At 43.2% G+C, this 20,385-nt stretch overlaps 1 protein-coding gene across 4 annotated transcripts in view; it reads right to left on the bottom strand.

The window, feature by feature from the left end:
* The window catches only part of ZC3HAV1 (zinc finger CCCH-type containing, antiviral 1), a 45,248-nt gene extending 31,003 nt beyond the window's left edge, over window positions 1–14,245 (bottom strand). For all 4 annotated transcript variants that reach the window (XM_045565313.1, XM_045565315.1, XM_045565314.1 and 1 more), the window contains exon 1: window positions 13,556–14,245. In XM_045565313.1, the coding sequence (XP_045421269.1) occupies window positions 13,556–13,863 (308 nt within the window). In that variant the 5' untranslated portion in view covers window positions 13,864–14,245. The remainder of the gene's footprint in view (window positions 1–13,555) is intronic.
* Window positions 14,246–20,385: the final 6,140 nt, after the last annotated feature.

The raw sequence follows: 20,385 nt of genomic DNA, 5'->3' as shown, positions 1-20,385 counted from the left end.
CTTATTATGACAAATGATGTCACGGGAGGACATAAGTGTTGAATATCCACCCATATAACATCTATTAAATATAATTCCTTTCTTATTATTTTGTCATCCTAGATCATTGTATGCTAACCTTTTACCAAGTTTAGAACTATTAGAATCCCTACTCTGTTTTTAAATCTATTGTTCTGCTTTGACTCCAATACCACAGAATTTAAATGTCCTTTCCATCATATTCTACATATAAACAGAGTAATTTATCATATCATTGGCTTATTCCTTTTTAAAAAAACTCTTTAGTGTGCTCACCTTATTTTCTTTATAGAAATTTTATTAGAGTTTTGTCAATTTCCATAAAATAATATATTGGGAATCTAAATTCTATTAACTCCATAAATTAGATTGGATATTAAGTATGTCATCTTAACTTCATTACATCTTCTGATTCTGGAACAGAAAATATCTATTTATTCAAGTCTTGTTCTGTTTTTTTCTAATGTGAATTAAAAATTTTCTTTTAATAGTTCTCTTTCATTTCCCAAATATTAAATATTTTCTGTTGACACTATTTTTGTTTGTTTGTTTGTCACTGGTAAACATAAAAGCAAAATGATCTTAACGAAATTGATGATTTCTTGAAAATGTAAACTTCTAGGTAAAAGTTATTCTCTAAGAATTAATCTTTAAAAGTCACTTATTCAAATGCTGTTGTCTGTGTGTAGAACATTTCTGAAACTCTCCGGACTGCCTTCAGATCTAGCAGTGGAACCTCACGAGAAAATTCACAGAATCAATGACTGTCAGCCACAGGCCGAGCCCTTGAAACCTGGCCAGCCTTCCCAGGTACCTCCCTTCCTGGAGAGGTCAGGGGCAGCTGTCTTCCAGCCATTTTCCCAGGCAAGCCCTCTCCTTGCTTTCTCCAATCAGTGACCGCAGCTTTTAGCATGTTTCTAGTGCTCCTTGATAAGGCCGACCTCAGCTCTCTGCTGGCTTTTGGGTTCTGCACTACAGTTTCAGATGACTGCTTCCAACAGCCCCCACCATCCAGAACCCTCAGCAGCTGGGCTAAGACTCCACCTTATCACTCCACCTCCCCATGGGAGGAGGAACCTGAAGAGTCTCTTACAGCCGGGAGGGCCTTCTAAAGGTAATCTTCTCCAGCCCAAAGCAGAATCCACCCCGCTAACCCTGCCACCATCATAGCTTGCCCAGATGCATGTGCCTCACTACCTCATCTCACTTCATTGTTTAGACAGCCATTGCCATTAATGTTCTTGATATTGAGCTGAAAATGACCATGCTGAAACACCCCACTGCTGGACAGGTTCTGCCCTCTGGCTCTGAGACATTTTACGACTGTTAGTCAGAAGGAATTAAGAATCTTTGCTTTCCCTTTAGTTCCAGTCCAGGTACCCTGAACTTGTAGCCAAGTCTACAGCACCTTGGCAGGTCACTGGGAAATGCAGGATTGGTCGTTTTTACCCTGAGCCTGTCCTGTCCTAGCCGAGAAGTGTGGCACTTCCAAGGTCCCTGAGGTCAGCACTTCTTCTAAATAACTAAAGGCAGCCAGGTGGCTGGGGACCCCTCCGCCTGGAACCCCAAGTGTCCAGACTTTGCCAAGCCTTTCCAAGACACTCATGTCCATAGGAAGAGTCATACCTAGCACACGCTGAGCCCATCTGAGGGCCTAGTTCCATATACTTCTCATTTCTCATCTCCATCCTCAAGCACACTACTTATTCCTCTAGATTCCATGATATTCACTTTGAACCCAGTTTCAATTTGCAACATCTGTGTCTAGCCTTGGTCTGACCTGTGGCCCCTTCCCTGGCAAGCCCTGATCCGTTTCCCCGAATTCTCCCAAGTCTACACTTCTCCCCAGCCACTTCTTACAGGCTCCATCTCTGCTGTAATTTCAGCATTTTAATCAGCCACGAACATGGGGCAGTTTGTGCTCACCTTCTATTTGGGGGTAAGTACAGAAACCAACATTTATTATGCATTTACTAAGTGAAAGGAACTTTATGTTTGTTATTTAATTTAGTTGGGATAATCCTACTTTGGGAAACTGAGGCCCAATAAAAAGAGAAATCAGGCAAGGCATAGAGGTAGGAGGATTGCTTGAGGCCAGGAGTTTCAGACCAGCCTGAACAAGAGTGAGACCCCATCTCTACAAAAAATAGAAAACTTTAGCTGGGCATGTTGGTGCATGCCTGTAGTCCCAGCCACTGGAAAGGCTGAGGCAGAAGGATGGCTTGAGCCCAGAAGTTCGAGGCTGCGGTGAGCTATGATTGTGCCACTGCACTCTAGCTCAAGCAACAGAGCAAGAACCTGTCTCTTAAAAAAAAAAAAAAAAAGATAAAAACTGTTAAAATTAGCATTAAGGAGGGACAAGTAGCATGGGACATGAATAGAGCTTGAAGGAGCTCATGTTTAGCTTTAAGGTGCCCAAAGCATCCTTCCACTTCATTCTGCTCATTCTGTCCCAGATCCAGATGCATAATATTGCCCAGTAGACTTAAGCCAGGAAATAATGTGAAAGTCTCCCATGGCCTCTTGGGGTTCGCTAAGCTAGCAGTGCTCAAAGTGTGGTTCCCTGGTCCAGCATCATCAACACCTCAGAGGTTGTCATAAATGCAAATTCTTGGGCCCCATCCTAGACCTACTGGGTGACTCTCAAACTGTTAGCATGCACCTAGACAGTTTGTTAGAACACAGATCAATGGGCTCAATCCAGCACCAGAGTCTCTGAATCAGTAGGTGGTAGTGAGAATTTGCATTTGTAACAAGCTGGTTTTAGGAGCACACTTGCAGTGTGGAGGCTCAGGGCTACCTTCCCCCAAAAGGGCAATGGGTCCTGCAGAAGGTTGGTTAGAAGCTGCAGGAACTCCCCACTTCCCAGTACAAAAAAGAGCTCGCCTACAAACCATTATGAACTGCCCCGAGGACAAAACAAGCATTTGCAGAATGCTTCAGGAGCTTGGAGCAGACAAACTTTTAAAAACAGCATGAGTTGGGTTAGGAGCTGATAACTTTAAAAAAAAAACAAGAGCAAGATGGCCTTGAAAAAGGCAGAATTGTCTCTCAGGAATCTCAGGCCAAGAGCCTAAAAACAAATGACCTTTTCACTTTTCTCTTTCAGCCACAGAACAAAATGTTATTTTAACCCAGGCAATAAGTAAGTGCTCTCCCCCATGGCGGGTGCAGTCTAAACAGCTAGCCTGCATGGTGGTTCTCATCCCTGCTTGCACATAATAATCAACTGGGCAGTGTTTAAAAATACCTAAACCTGGGCCGCACCCTCAGAGATCAGTTTAATTTGACTAGGGTGGGACCCCAGGTGACGACAGTGTGCAGTCAGGGCTGAGAATCGCCGGTTGGGCTTGTCAGCTTCGATTCTAGGTTAGGTTCCTGAACTGGATATTCATGCCCGAGCTCTTGAGCTTCACAAATCGGTACACACTGGGCTAGCTCTCAGCTCAACTGCCAGACCAAAAAGAAAGAGATCACAACCTGAGAGACTCTTGTTTCTTGACAGTAATTTGTATTAAAATACCCCTCTCACCCTCTCTGCCCCTCAACATTTCATGATAAAAACAAAGAGAGATTTGTATAGAAAACAGGAAATGGCTCATCATGGTGTAAGCCAGGTAAAAAAGGAACCAGAATGTGTGAGAGATAAAATCTAGAGAACATTGGTCTAAAGAATAAAATGCCATTAATCAGAAACAACCCCAGCATGGTGGCTTATGCCTGTAGTCCTAGTACTCTGGGAGGCCAAGGCAGGAGGACGGCTTGAGCTCAGGAGTTCGAGACCAGCCTGAGCAAGAGTTTGTATTTCTGATGTTCAAGGTCAGATTGTCATGTTATTAGAGGGTAGGGATGATTCACTGAATCTGGAACCCTAGTAAGATGGAGGAGGAATAGAACAGACCAGTAGAGAGCACATGAGCAGGGTAACAAAGGATGTGGGGAGAGAGGGTGGAGCTGAAATATGGGCTTGCTTTAACCACAGCTGTAACACCCAGAATATTCTAGGCACAAAGAAGACAGCCCTAGCCCACTGCTGCAAGATGGTGAGCCCCAGGCTGCAGCCGCTACAAGCCTCAGCCCGGGGAGAGGAATGCTCCTCTGGATAGCCAAGGGCAACACGAGGGACCCGGGCCCACTGAGGATGGAGCAGATCTACTCGTATTCTACGGTCATATCAAGAGTGGGACAAACAGTGCTGGTGGCACCAAAGAGTCATCTCTCTGTTATTGTGGTCAGTCTCCCTAGTCTTGACTTATTTCTCTAACCCCCTAAGTTAGTGGTTCACAAACTTTGTTGCCCAATAGCACCACGTAGGGACTTTTAAAAAATTCCCAATGACCAATTCATACCCTAATTAGATCAGAATGTAGGAGTTGGGCATCAGTATTTTTTAAAAGATTCCCTAAGTGATTCCAATGCACAGCAAAGTCTGGGAAACATCGCCCTAAGTCCACATCAGTACTGAGAAAAAGGAGAGTAAAGGGCCGGAGGTGGTGGTGTTATTGCCAAAATCTTAATGATTAGAGAAAGTAGGTCACACAAGCCTCTTCTGCTCTCAGGCCTCTTCAGCCCCACCCATACTTCCCAACATAAATCCCTTTGAAAATTAACATGAATATTAAAATAAACTAGACAGAAAGATTAATTAACTGGTTAATAGTATTTGAGGATCCCTTTAGTAGGAGAGGAAGGCGTAGAAGTCTCTAGAATAGTCCACCGTTTGCCACGCAAAGTATGTGCTCAATAAATATTTGTTGATGGGGTGACTAGAATGCCGAAGCTTTCCTTTATGTCTTGTGGTTCTGTCACATGAAAGGAACAGACATATCACCCCAACCTTTGAGAAAGCAATACTTTTTAAAAAAAAATTTTTCTGTTCATTCTGGACTAAAGAATTCATTTCTCTTTTACTCCCTCAAGCTCAGAAGCCGCGTAAAACCTTGCATCTGTAATCTTCCAGGAAGTATGTCCTTGGCGAACTATTTGTTTCTGAAAGTGTGGTTTGGGCCCCTGCAAAAGAATCCTTTAGGGTGGTGGTTAGAATGCAGACTCCCAGGCCCAGCACACCTCCTTCAGAACCAGAATTTCCAGCGTGTGACTTGGGAATCTGCGTTTTAGTAGGCTTTCCCACGTGACTCAGACGCACATTGAAGTTTGAGAAGTGCTGCTCCAAAGCTGCGTACCTACAGCCCAGACGCTACCCAAAACAATCCATCAGCATGTGAGAAAAAATGTTAGAACTCCTTATGTGTATTTTTTTTTAAAAGAAAGTAGAAAATTATGGTGTGGGCTAAAAGGGCTGGGTGGAGGGTTCACTGGTTAACTGAGAAGGGACACTAGGGAACCTTTAAGGCTGATGAAAACATTCCATATCTGGATTGAGGTTATGATTACATGGGTGTATCCATTTGCCAAGACTCTTTAAACTGTATCTTTTAAATGGGTACATTGTATTGCATGTAAATGTAATTAGTAAATATTGAATATACAAATTAAAAGTTGTATATCATATAATTTTTAAATAAAGGTACACATATTAGGAGTACATACTCAAAATGTTTTCTACAGACAGGAGTGAGAGATCAAAATGTTTGGAAACTACTTCCCTGGATGACCTTTCTTGGCCTGATACCCTGACTTGGTCTGAAACATATTAAAATCTCTTCTCTGGATGGGAAAGAGTTAAAAGATCATGATACAGTCGCTACTCTGTCCTCCCAACTGAAGTCCAGCTGCCCTACTGCAACTTGGTTTCACTGACTTCCCACTGGGCCTGAAATCCTAGGTCCTTCTGGAAACCTTTGCTCCTTTTCCACTATCACCTCCAAAGTCGCCTGTAGGTAAAGATCACACAGATTTGGAAGTAAATATGGGCAGGAGCAGTAAGCAAATTAGAACGACTTAATGGAAGGAAAACAAATCTATATTTATTTTAAAAGTTTAATTTTTCAATCTCTATGTTACGTAAAAAGTAGGAAATTGTTTGTTATCAGGTGCTTATTTGTCACTACTTAAGATTTTGTCATGGTTCACAGTATCACTTATAATGTCGCTAAGCTTCTTAGCTTAATTTCTACAGAAACGGCAGACACTGAAAGCTGAATTTGATCAAATTAAAATTATAAAATGTAGCAAATGTACAAAGAACAAAAATTCCCCAATGATTCTTCAGGGGTGATCCTCTTTGTGTCACAATGTTGCAGAAAATAGCACGTCTCTAAGGCCACCAGCTTAACAACATGACTCAGGACTCTATGGACAGAGCACAAGCGGTAACAGAAGAAACTTCCAGGAAGACTTCTCCTGAGTAAATTTTACCATTTAAAAAATGGTAAAAATAAATAAATAGAGGCTATTACAAACAAAAATAAATAGAGCACTAAAATAGCCAACAAAGTAAAATGCAAGTAAGAAGCAACTACTAAGACACCACGTGAGATAAACTTTTAAAAATGAAGAATAGGATTTAAAAGGGCTAGAGACCCAGAATATATGAAGAACAAAAACCACAATGAGATAAAATTTCACATTCCTTGTACTGTACTAGCACAAATTTTAAAAGGCTGATGATACCAGTTGGCAAGGACATAAAGTGAGGGAATGCTCATATTCTTCTGATGGGAGTCTAACTTGGCAAACATGCTTTTAAAAACAAGTTGGTATTATCTCATAAAATTTAAGTATGAAAATTCCACTACTCTATACCTAGGGAAACTCTTTTACATGTACACAAGGAAGCATGTACCAAAATGTTCAAAACATTATAGTTCAATAGCAAAACATTAAAAACAATCTCAATTTTAATAAGAAAATTGATATGTAAATTTTTTACATTCATACAAAAGAAAGCTAATGAATCAGAGTAGTCCTTCTCTAAAATTTGTGGGGCCCAGAGCAAGGCTATAAACGGAGGCCCATGTATTATACAAATATCTAAATATTTAACAGTTAACTAAAATATGTTCTATCTTCCTATCATAACAAATATACTTTCATAACAACCAGGAAGGCCAAGTTTGAATTTAGAGTTCATGGACTCCTCTGAGTTCTATAACAGAATATTGCAGAGGGGAAGAAGTCAGGTCTGGTTCCCAATTTCTCTTCCCATTGCTCTCTTCCTACCCCGGGCTCTGTCTCACACTGCTAGTGCCATCACACAGAGGCAATGGACACACTAGTCTGTACGTGCAAATTCTTTCCACACGTGGGAAGACCCAGGGAAGAAGCCCACACAGGCCCCAGCAGTAGGCTTGAGACTTCCAGGGGCCCAACAACCCAGAGCATAGTGTAGAAAAGCAGTGGGGGCCACAGGTTCTAGATGGGCACGACTCCTTGGTCCCACACACTCCTTGAAAAGTGGGCAGGGATAGAACTGGAGGGGAGGCCAGAACCAGGATCATAAAGCACAGAGCCCAGGGTAGAAGTCTATTTTGCCCAGGCCTCAAAGCAGTATAGAAATAGGGCCCTGTATGTTAGGAGTGAGTTTCAGAATTATCATGTCGAGCAAATAATAGCAAATAGAGCAAATATTTGCACCGTCCATATTGATATCATCTGTAGGTTCGCAGGTTTGAAAACAGGCAGAACAGTTCTAAATATTGTTTAAAAATACCATACACAAATATGTAGGAAAATAATACATGGATGGAAAAAATAAACACCAACTACAGAACAGCATTTACCTCTTATTACTATCTCTACAAAAGGGAGATGACCAAGGAAGAGAATTCAGGCAGGTTTAACTACCATATTCTACTTTTTAAGTTGATTTGTGGGTATACAGATATTCATCACACTCTTTCTATATTTTATAAGACCTAAACATAATATATAAAATACATTTTTTTCACAAGACTTATCGCATAACTTTAGTGAGAAAATTCTTTTTAAATTAAAACAATCATGCCATTTCATACCTTTCTAATTGGCATAAATAAAAAAAGTATGAAAACACCAAATGTTAATTGACCAGAAAATGGGGAAACTGGGACACTCAAACACAAAAGTACAAATTGGCACAACCACTTTTAATACTAATTTGTCAGAATCTGGAAAAGTTGAAGCTGTGCAAGCATTCAACCCAAAAATTTTACTTCCTAATGATCTACCTTGGAGAAGCTCTTGCTGTGAGAACCAAGAGACACCTACATGTATATTCTTAGCAGCATGACTTGTTGCAGCAAAAGACTAGAACTGTAACAAATATACATTATTGGGGAAATAGGTAACTGGATTGTGGTATAAATCATATGATGAAATACGAATCAACTGTTTAAATGAGTAAAATAGGCCCTTATGTATCAATATGAACAGATCTCTGAAACAACATTGAGTAAAAATTCTACAACACATAAAATAATACTACATTTTGTATATGGATACAAATGTATGAGGGCCGTCTGGAAAGTATCCAGCCATGTAATATGAAAGATATATTAACAATAGCTGGATACTTTCTGGATAGCCCTCATATACTTGAGATGGCTGGGTGCAGTGGCCCAGGCCTGTAATCCCAGCACTTTGGGAGCCAAGGTGGGAGGATCACTTGAGGACAGGCGTTTAAGACCAGCCTGGGCAACATAGCAAGACTCTGTCTCTACACAAAATGAAAAAAATTTAGCCAGTCATGGTGAGGCGCACCTGTAGCCCTGGCTATTTGGCAGGCTGAGGCAGGAGGATTGCTTGAGCCCAGGAGTTCGAGGTTATGGTGACCTAAAATCACACCACTGTACTCCAGCCTGGAAGACAAAGTGAGACTCTGTCTCTAAAAGAAAAAAATTAAAACTAATAAATATATATGTGAGGTAATTATAAAATCATGGAAGGTCAGGATTCACACCATTGATTGAGAATGCTTCTGGGGAAGGAGGGGAATGAGACTGGGGAAGAGAAAAATAATAACCTTAGGCCTGTTGTGATTGTTTAGTTTATTTTAAAAGAGAAGAAGCCAAATTGAAAAATGTAAACGTTTATTCATTCTTAGTTATAAGCTTCTTATATTATATATCCTTTTATATAATATAATTTATATATTCAGAGTACATATACTCTAATGCTTATTATATTAATCTTTGTGCTTTTCAGTATTTTTTTCAATTTAGGAAATAGTCAACTAGTCCTCTTCCCATCTACCCACCCCCACCCAGAGTTTCAATTAACCAAAAGGAAAAGGCACACAAACAGGAAAGAAGCCAGAGGAACCACCCACATTGGCAGAAACCACAAAGCAAGCAGAAGACAGTCTGCTTTAAACAGTTAAACAGAAATCATGCTTGTAAAAAAAAAAAAACCTTGAATTAATAACCTCATATGGCTACTGGACAATGGAAGTAGCTAGTTAAGAAGTCATTCAAATCTGGGTTCAAATACCAACTCTGCTAGCTACTAGCTATGTGACCTTCAGTAAATTTCTAAAGAGCTCTACGTCTGAGATTCCTTACATTAATGATGGGACTTATAATACCTACCTCAGGAGCTATGGTAAACACTAACTTGGATATTATCTCTAAACTGCTTATCATACTCAATAAATGGTGATTATTTTTGTGTCAGAACTGTGATTAGAACTCCATGTATGGGCATATATTTCAGCAAAGCAAATAGAAATATCCAAAGCAATGCACCAAAAGAAATAATTGTCCAACATCGAAGCAAGCCCTGTTGTTGACTAAAATGTATAACTAAAAGCATCACAAAAGGAAAGACAAGAACCACAGAACAGATAGGAGAAATTCCATCTATAAATTGCAGTACTACATCAGTATGGAGATTTCTCAAGGAACTAAAAAAGCAGATCTACCACTCAATCCTGCAATCCCACTCCTGGATATCTACCCAGAGGAAAAGAAATCATTACATCAGAAAGCTACCTACACTCATACATTTATCACAGCACAGTTTACAATTGCAAAGACATGGAATCAATCTAAGTGCCCATCAACTGATGAGTGGATAAAGAAAATATGGCATATATATACCATTGAGTACTACTCATTGATAAGAAAAATGAAATAATGTCTTTTGCAGCAACTTGGATGGAACTGGAGGCCATGATCCTAAGTGAAGTTACTCAGGCACAGAAAAATAAATGATGCATTTCTCACTTATAAGTGGGAGCTAAACTATGGCTACACAAGGGCACACAGAGTGGTATAATGCATATTGGAGACTCACAAGGGGGGAGGGTGGGAGAGGGTAAGAGATGAAAAAGTACTTATGGGGTACAATGTATACTACCAGGGTGATGGGTACACCAAAAGCCCAGACTGTACCACTATCCAATATACATATGTAATGGAATTCAACTTGTACCCGCTAAATCTATTAAAATTAAAAAAAAAAAAGAAAAGCGATGTCAAGGAAAGAATAAATTGTCCAAAGAATAAACAAAAAAATTATAGTACTATAGACGAAATTTTGTAAGTCCAGCAAAATGAAAATTGTCCCAACATAGAGACCAGTTTACTGAACTGAATAGTAATCTCAACATGGGTATCAATTGGACCCCATTAACCAGTAATCCACAAAGAAAGTCCTTAGACTCACAAGTGGGAAGTTTTAGAAGACAAAGTTTTATAAGTTGCTAAGAGGAGAATATTTAAAAAGCACACTTGGGGTGGGGAGGACATGTTTTGTAGGTTCTGACGGAAAAAAAAAATTCTCCCAGAGGTCCTTGTTAGCATACTTTATACATTAACGAATTAAAAGTTTGTGATTCCCAAATTCAAAAGTGATGTAAAAGGAAATTAAAAATATGGCTAGACCAATAAATGTAGAAAATAAAATTTTATCACTCTACTTAAAAAAAAAAATTTAATGAATTCTCTAGAGGTTCTGTCTAAACTTGTATAGACCAAATAATCCCTGTATCATATATACTCTTATAAAATATAGAAAAATGCAGGTTAATGGTCCAGTTAATGAGTTTAAAAGGCTGATGTTTCAAACCAGGCAAAAATATACCATAATAAAATCATAAAACTAAATTTCTAAACGTATTGTGTACACAATAGGTTGAAACAAAGTTTCTAAATATACCAGGTATATAACATATCGAATAGAAACAATTATGAATTATGTCTGTATGAGTTTTTCTTCCTGAAAATACCAGTTGGATTTACAAGACAATCAAGGAAATTTGAATCACAACTTGATATTAGATGACAATAAAATTGTGATTTTTTTTTAAAAGCGATCATTGTATTATGTTAATAAAATATTATCCTTATCTTTTAGAGATACTAAAGTACTTACAAAACAAATGATCACCGTGATTTGCTTTTAAAATAACACCTTGAGGTTGGGGATAAGGACAGAGAGGGAAAAATAAATGAAACAAGACTGGCCATATTTTGAAAACTGTTGAAATGAAATGACAGGTATGTAGGATTCATCATTTCTCCTTTCGAGTACATTGAAAATATCCATAGTAAGAAATTAAAAGATAAAAAGCATATGTATTTAAAACTAAAGGTCAACACTAGTTGGTGAGAAATTTTTCATAACAGAACAGATGAGAACAGAAAAAGATAACACTCTTTTCAAAGCTGTTGTTATTCAGTATAGTGCTAGAATGTGCTAGAACGGTCCTCCCTTTTCTATGCTCCACCCCCATTTTTCTTTCCTTATTTCTTCAGTCGTCAGTGACTTAGATGACTTCCTCTATACACAAAACAGATTTTCAAATTGTTGCCTCAAAACATACTAAGTATTTAAATAAGGAAACATCAAGAATGCACTTTTTAAGTTTTAGAGTGATCGAAAAGGATTTTTGCTCTCAACAGATAAATTTTTTAAAAAATATTATCTCATCTAATACATTTAAAACACTGGTCTTTTGTGTTTTATTACACACATATTGGGGGTGAATGACAGAGTGTTCTGTTGAGTGCACGATCAAAAGTTTTGATGACCATCATTTTGGATACTGAGACACCATTTAAACTTTTTAAGGGCCAGGTCGCGGTGGCTCAGGCCTGTAATCCTAGCACTCTGGAAGGCCGAGGCGGGTGGAACGCTCAAGGTCAGGAGTTCAAGACCAGCCTGAGCGAGACCCTGTCTCTACTAAAAATAGAAATTAGCTGAACAACTAAAAATATATAGAAAAAATTAGCCGGGCATGGTGGTGCATGCCTGTAGTCCCAGCTACTCGGGAGGCTGAGGCAGTAGGATCGCTTAAGCCCAGGAGTTTGAGGTTGCTGTGAGCTAGGCTGATGCCAGGGCACTCACTCTGGCCCGGGCAACAGAGTGAGACTGTCTCCAAAAAAAAAAAAAACTTTTTAAGGATGTACAAAGTGTGAAAACTATTGAGAAAAATAACTGAGCAACAGTACACAGGGACATAAAAGATGGGAGGAAAAACAATGGCCTGAGAGAAGCATTCATTAATTCAAGGTGGCATTCATTCAGAAATGGGAAGGAGAAATTGGTCAGAAAGGGAATGAAAGACTCCGCAAAAAGGACTTGGTGTTCAACGGCTTGTGGAGGAGGAGAAGGATTAAGACGTGGGGGAAAAGGTCAGAGACCACGCCTGGCCTGGCGGGAAAGAGATGAGTTTGACCGGTGGGGACAGGATGGGGGCAGGATGCTGGCGCAGCTGCTCCGCAGACACGGCGAGGAAGCACCGGGCCCGGCAGGGAGGCCCGCGCAGCAACGTGCGCCCGGAGGCCATCTTGCTGGATGTGACAGTGGAACCCACGGGAGGGATCTCCCTTAGAGAGGGATTTGGAAGACAACTGCATCAAAAGGCTTAACCGAAACCTTGGACCAGACGTATATTTGTGGCAAAAAAGAGTAAATGGAAACACAGAAGCAGATGCCTGGGATGTAAGCTGCACTATTTTAAACCGATTTAAGAGCGTGGTCCCACGAGGGGGTGGTCGACGGTGCGGGCCACCGAGGAGAGACACGTGGAAGGGGCACCGGGAGAGGCTGCCACATCTTTGGCGACCTTGAAGAGGACCGTTCCGGTCAGGTGTGCGGACTGGCGCCAGACACCAGGAAAGTGGTGACGAGGAATGAAGGCGGCGAGGAAGGGAGCGCCAGGCAGAGACCGCAGCGCGCCGCGGTGGACACGGAACGGGGTGGCGGGCGCGGCTGGGGAGCGGGGACGACCACAACACGTCTAGGGTAGAAGGCAGTGGAGAGGGAAAGCCTCAAGATACCTGAGAGTGGAGGCATTTCCTTCGTTCTCAAACCTGCCCCCCACTTTTCTAGGCCCTGGCTTGCCCCAAAGTACTTTATTTTTCTGATTCTTACAGGCGGGGGGGGGGGGGGGGCAGGGGTGGAGATTTAGCCTGGCCTTCGCCAGGCACTGTCGCTTTAGCCATGTTCAAGGAAAGGTCTGGAGGTGCTAGAAGGAAGGGAAAAGAAAGGGTAGAAGCGCGGGCCCAGCTGGGGCTCCCCAAGGGGAGCGGAGAAGGCAGCAGCTGAAGGGAGAGGCTGTCAGGTGCTGGGTCCCGGCGGGGGCGCGCCCCTCCCCGAGCAGCTGCCCCGACCGGGGCCACGGGGAGCCACCCCTCCCTCCCGGGGCACTCACCGGTCCGACTGCGAATAGTTGCACCGGCCCAGCAGATTGAGCTTGCAGAGATGCAGGTTATCGCAGGGTCTCTGGCAGTACTTGCGACGGCAGACCCGGGCTCGAGTGTTGGCCACCACGGACAGGGTGACCCTGGGACTGCTGCCCGTCTCCAACAACACGAAGCGGTCGGGCCCGGCCTGCTCCAGCAAGTCGCAGAGCTGCTCCTCAGGGAGCCTGAACTTCTCGAGCAGCTCGTCCAGGGCCATGCGGCCCCCGTGGGCGCACAGGATTTTGGTGATGAAACAGCACACCGCCGGGTCCGCCATGGCGCGCGCGACGTGCAGGCTCCTCCGGGGCGCGGGACTCGGCTCGCAGGAAAATCGAAACTTACAAGTGTCCGGGGGGGCGGGCGCGGGCGGTGCTGCTGCCGGGCGCGCCCCGGGCACGCGAGTGCGCGCTCTGCGCCGCCGTTAGCTGGGCGCCGCAGTTTCGGTTTCCCGCTCGGCTCTCTGGTCCAGAGGTCAGCTCTCACCCACCGGGTCCTTGCGTCAGATGGAAAGTCAGCTGCGACGGCAGCCGGGAAGAAAGGAAGTGAACGAGCGCGGGCAAATCTGCTGGCGACCGCAGGACCGCCCCGCTGGCCTCTTCCCGGTTCTAGGCTCGGCGAGGGTGAGGTTCCCTAGCTGGGCTCCGCGAGGCTTCTTCGGAAAGAAGAGGAACTAGAATGATCGTGGGTCGCTGCTGGAGTTTATATAAGCCCGTCGATAGGGGCGGGCGACGCAAGCCTTGAGAGCCCTGTTGAGGAAGTTCCCCAGCCCGCCAGTTCCCGGAAAGAACGGAGCGCTTTCTGCGAGCAGGGCGCGCTGCCTCCAGTTTAGTGAATCTTCTCAACAACCGCACGAGTTAGGTATTACCCTCACTCTGTACTGGAGGAGGTAACTTGAACAAACAAGCCCTACCATCAAGTGGAGCCCGATGTCACCGAGGTTCCCAAAATCTGAAATCGCGGTCCCACTTGGTCCAGAACCGATGTGCAACTTTCTCTTACGCCACCGTGCCCTCTTAAAGAACAACGATCATTATTCTACCTCTTTTTTGCCTTCTGAAGAATCACTTCTTGGCCCATTCTTGCCTACCTATAACCGCTAACATGGGGGCCCCAAACCACTGCTTAATCCCCTAATAGCAAGAAGTCACCGACGGACATGTCTAAACATAACCCAAGAGTTAAGATCAGTTCCTCTCTAGATATTTGGACAAGAACCTGTGTCTCCCTGGGGACCCACTCAGACCCCCAGAGTTGGCATAAAGATTGTTTTTAAGTGAAAACACTTGAGCTACAGAAGATGTTGAGAGAAATCTCATTGAAACTTCCTGTGCCTGACTGAAGCAGAACCTCCAGAAAATACAGTGCCTTAACTGCCTTTCGGAATATTCAGTGCCAGGGAGACAGACGTCTCATTACCATTAGCATCAAAAAGCCCAGTGGAACCTTCCATACTCTCCTACTGAAGCCCTAAAAACCTCCCTTTTGTTAAGTTGAGATACAGAAACCTTTGCTTTGGACTATTCCATGAGTTTTCTGTTCCTGGAAGCTCCTTCCTGCATGTGTACACTTTGTCTTTTCTCCTTAATCTGTCTATTGCCAGTTAATGTGTAGATCCCCAAACACAGGACACAACTTGGAAGACGAAAAAGTTTTTCCTCCCAGCACCACCAAATAAAGTAAATGTATCATTGATAAGATAGGAAAAATACCTTTTAAAAAAATAATACAATCTGGTTGCCAAATCAGAATTTTTTAAAAATAATTAATGAGAATTCTTCTTTTGTGTGGTCATTCATGATAGATGAACAGTGTCTTTCAGCAATAGAGTACTTTGTTATGGAAACCAGCCAAACGTGGGGCCCACATAGAATCATCTGACTTGTCATTCTCTCTGGCTGCTGCTTCTATAGTTGTCTTTTAATCCATTTGGCCTTCTTTGTGGTATGATAGGTTCCCAGGGACCTTTTATTATCAAATCAACTAAGTTCAACATGTTTATTGACTGTCTTCTCTGTGGTCCTTACAGAAGAAGTTAGTCACTCTGAACATGAAGAAGTTTAAGAGACAGTCCCTGCACTCAAGGAGCATGTGTTTAGGAAGACACACAAAAAAATGACATATAAGAGAATCAGTGGTTAAATGCTGCAATGGGTATACAGAAGATTAGCAATGAAGAGTCCAGTCTGGCTAGAGTGGTTGGAGTACAGCTGTAAAATCTCCCTCAAAGCCATGAAAAATGATTTAAGGAGTTGTGGGAAGGAAAAGGGAGACATTTTGGGAAATTTTGAAATGTGTGCTCTCACAGATTGGGTTCTCCAGGAAGGAGAGGTGGATGTGGAATTGTGGAGGCTAAAGCAACTCCATCCCGGATGCTGATTAACCCCTGTTCTGGGAATGCCCCTAGATTTCTACTCAGGCAGATTCACAGAGCATTCTTGCCTTTCTCTGAGGGGTCAACTTTGATTGTCCCTGTGCTATATAAACATTGGGTCTAGGGGGTGATGGCTCGGGGATCCAACTGTCTCGTGGCCTCCCAGGACATGAATTCTGTTTGTAAGTCACTAGTAAATGTTACTTCCTGAGAAGCTGGATACGTCAGCTTCTTTCTTCAGCCTCTCAGCTTCCTCAGACTTTAGGGGTAGGTTTGCATAGACCTGCCCACCGTGGAACAGAGTTAAGAGGGCAGAAGATTTCCTGGGGTATAACATCAGTGAAAGTGAAGGGAAGAAGCATAGTTGGTTGGCGGGAGCTGTCAGACTTGCATACAGACCTGACAAAGTCTTGTTACTGAAAGTTCAGCACTTGTCCCTGGGGCTACATCAGAAAAACAAGGACAAGTGGTTGAGGAGAAGGAAAGGGAGGCTTGTTAATTTGCCAGTACATGAAGAAAAGGCAGACTCCCATCTTAAAGTACCATTTTCCTATCTACAAGCAGAAATACAGAGTTTTAAAGGGGCTGGGGGGTGTTGTTCAGCTTCAGGCAATTGCTGTTAACTACAGTTGATGGTCCTGATCCATCCTATCTCCAGGGAAGACAATCTGGTGACCTTCTCCTTGGACAATTCCATTGAGCCATTTCCTGTGACACAAAGAACAAAGGATACTCTCTTGTCCCTCCTGATCACTGGCCTCAACCACTGACCTCAGGCAGGGATGCAGGTTATAATTCCCAAAAAACAGTAGGGGAGGTTTTAAAGAGAGCTTGTAAAATATTTTTACCCTTTTCTAGGCTGTTCCCTCTGTTACAGTCTCCACCAACCCAATAGGATGCTCTGGAGCAGGAGTCCAGCTTTGGGAAGAAAAGGCTAGGCCCTTGTACCACTGCCTTGCTCAGTCATTGGTGGGGGCCACCCGAGAAGTCAATGACTTCAGCTCAGATGCTGAAGTGGATCCTAAAGGAGCCAAAGCTGGAGGCTACCAGCTAGACATATTCCTTGAAGCTGGGCAGCAAGCCCTGGCTTAAAGGGGACCTGAGTGCCACACTGTGTCAGCTATAGTCCACCCTTTGCACCATTAGTATTCAGAGAACAGCTCTTTCAGAGCCATTCTTCCTGTGAGGAAACTTACAAGAGCAAAGATAATGGAATGAACCCCTTAGCCCCTGTCACTGCAATTGGCCTCAAGGCCACAACTGGTCATCATCATGTCTCTCCACCACTGTCCATTCAAACTCCTTTCACCCTTAGCTATCACCTCAGCTGCTCCCAGTAGCTCACCTGGTTGGGTGCCCCAGACCCTCATTTCTAAAGGGTCTGAGCACATTCTCAGGCCAGGCTTGCTGCTCTTGTCTTGTCCATTCACAGTCAAAGGAGTTGGGAAAAGGAGTACCAAAAGGCACCCAAATACGTCACCAGAATTCCACACATATTCCACCCTCCCTCATTGTGTAACAGCACCCCACCTCCTTCTGCTGACCAGCATCAATCACCTCTGATAAGACGGCCATTCCTTTTCTTATCTGCTAGTCTCTGACCATTAGGAGACCAAAGTACCTGGTCACAGCCATCACTGTAGACCAGTGGGACCCTCCTGTGTCTTCAGACAAGAGTGTGCCCCTTTTGGGAACCAGGACTTCTAACACTGCATATCCCAGTTTTGTGGGGCAGGAAATCCTAGCGGGTCATTGGAAAGATGGTAAGTGGGGCCACTCAGGCTTCTGCTCATTCCTTCTAGACCCATATATTCTTTCTGCTGGGGACACAGCACCATACTAACTTGTCTGATTCAAGGCATATACCACAAGGTACTGGAAGATATGTCATTGTTGTAGTGTGACACCTTCATGCTGGTGCTTCAGCTCCATCTTTCACCGGCCATTCCAGTACTTTATCCAGTAGCTTGTGGATGGTGAGGTGTGTGATACTACCAGTGGATCTCATGTTCATGTGCTCACCCCCTCCACTTCCTGTGCCATGGAGAGAGTCATTGGTCAGGTGCTCTGCTATGTAGGATTCCACATCTGTGGATCAGGTAATCTTTAAGGTCCCAGAGAGTGGTGATGCTAAGGCCTGCGGGGAAGAAAGGAAACCCCACATCCTAAATAAGTGTCTATTCCTGTGAGAGCAAACCACTGGCCCCTCCAGGACCACAGGGGCCCAATGTAGTCTACTGGTCACCAAGTAGCTTATTGGTCTCCTTAAGGAAGAGAGCTTAGCATTGGTCTTTATGGCTGGCAGATTGGACAGTCAGAGGTGGCAGTAGCTATATTCATTTTGGCAAGTAACAGTCTATGCTATTAGGTTCTGACATCACTTTCATCTCTACTTCCATGGCCTCTTTGTTCAGATACCCACCATGTAGCAGTAGGGGATGGGGCTTTTCACAAAGGCTGGCCAAGTTATTTTGTCTAGTTGACACATCTTCTGTGGTAGATACTTGTGGGCTTCAACATGTGATACAAACAACTTCTCACTTGTGCCACTTCCATATGTCCAGCCACAGTCCTCCACCCCAGACCTTCTTGTCTCTGATTTTCCAAACTTTTTCTTGTAGGCTCCCATTCCTTCAGCCAGACCACTATCACTGCCCATGAGTCCGCATATGTTCTAACCTGGGCCGTTCTCCATGCATACATACAAAGTGGATGACCATGTGCACATCTCAAAGCTCCTCCCATTGCGGAGATTTTCCCTCACCACTATTTCTCAAGGGCTTCCCTGAGTGAGAACGTAATATAGCTGCCATCCATTTCCAGTTTGTATCCATATACTGAGCTAACCCATCCATACGCCGAGCTTTGCCTTTTTCCTTCCTCCTTTAGCTGGTTATATGGGACCCCTTCATAGGTGAGGCTTAAACACGCTCAGAACACTTATATTAGCCTACAGTTGAAGGAAAATCCCCTAACACAAGTCTATTTTATAATAAGGTATTGGATATCTCATATAACTTATTGAATGCACTGTAGAGTATAGTATTGTTTACTCATGTGGCTGATGGAGCTGTGGCTCGCTGCTGCTTCCTGGCATCCCAAGAGAGTATCGTACTGCATATCACTAGCCTGGGAAAAGATCGAAATTCAAAGTGCGGTTTCTACCAAATGCATACCACTTTCGAACCATAGTAAGGTGGGAAAATCCTAAGTTTAGGACCATCTGCACTTTGTTGACTACCCATCTATGTTTTTCCTAGAGAAATTCTGTTCTATCCACAATCTCTACAATTCTCTATAGGTCAGGTCCCATTGGCTGCCACTCTGATTTTGTCATTACAAACCCCTAAGAGCAAACCACCTTCTGCCCTTAAGGGCCATCCTCTGATGTTTGGCTTCAGGGCCTTTTCAAACCGATTGCTATCAGAGAGCCAAGTCCAGGATCTCTCCTCCCACCAGTTATGTCCTAGTGGAGGAAGCACCACCGAGCTCTTGGCACTGCTGACATCCCTCTCACCAGTGCATTCCTGATAGCCTTGATGAATGTGGCTCCTTGAGCCATCCTGTGGGGCATAATCCTCTGGTGGGTGTTCTGGACTAAGATGATATATCTTTTTCAGCATTTTCACTTTTCTGAGTCTTCTAATCCTTTCCTCTACTGCGTGACACAGCAATTTAGGCATTTCAACCTTACTCTTCATGAGCCATCACTTTTCTAGGCTTTGGGGAGTCACCCTAGCAGCAATTGTGTAACATCCCCTGAACTGCGCCAGGATGCTAAACCTTGTGTCCTGAGAGTGTGCCCCTAAGTCAATAAATTCTCCCATATACATTTTTACAGTCCAACTCACTTGCTAGAGGAGTTTTCTCAGAATGAAAGGTTAGAAATCAAGTATGGATAGAAAAGAAATAGAACGATTAATTGATTATAGATCATTCATTTTAGAGGATTGACAAGGAAAGGGAAAGGAAGAGATTGCTCAGGTAACTAGAGGAGGAGCTTTTTTGTTTTGTTAATCACCCTTGTTTTTTATCGCTTTATTTTGTTTATTGTTATTATTATTTTATTTTCTTTTTCTTTGTGACCTTGTTTGGAAATATGTTTGTTATTGTTTTACTGGAAGATCTGGGCATATGTGAAAGAAATACATTTGAGGAGAGTGCAAAGCAAAGTTGCTAGGGGACATTCGGGTGATACCTAGCTATATGAATCAGTTGAACCACCATTCGGAGAGAGAAGCAAAACACACACGTGCTGCGATGAGTCAGCTATGCTAAGTCATAGAAATTAAAAGTACATAAACATTAGAGGCTTGAGTCAGATGGAATGTCCAAAGTCCATGCCAAACAGGTGTTCTTCAAGAGATACAGGAGTCGAAAGAGGCATTAGTCAAATGATCAGAGAGCTGGGGCAGAGTGGAAGTCAGG

This window comes from Lemur catta, chromosome 11, assembly GCF_020740605.2.
Source record: "Lemur catta isolate mLemCat1 chromosome 11, mLemCat1.pri, whole genome shotgun sequence".
NCBI lineage: Eukaryota > Metazoa > Chordata > Mammalia > Primates > Lemuridae > Lemur > Lemur catta.
This window is presented reverse-complemented; position numbering and strand designations above follow the sequence as displayed.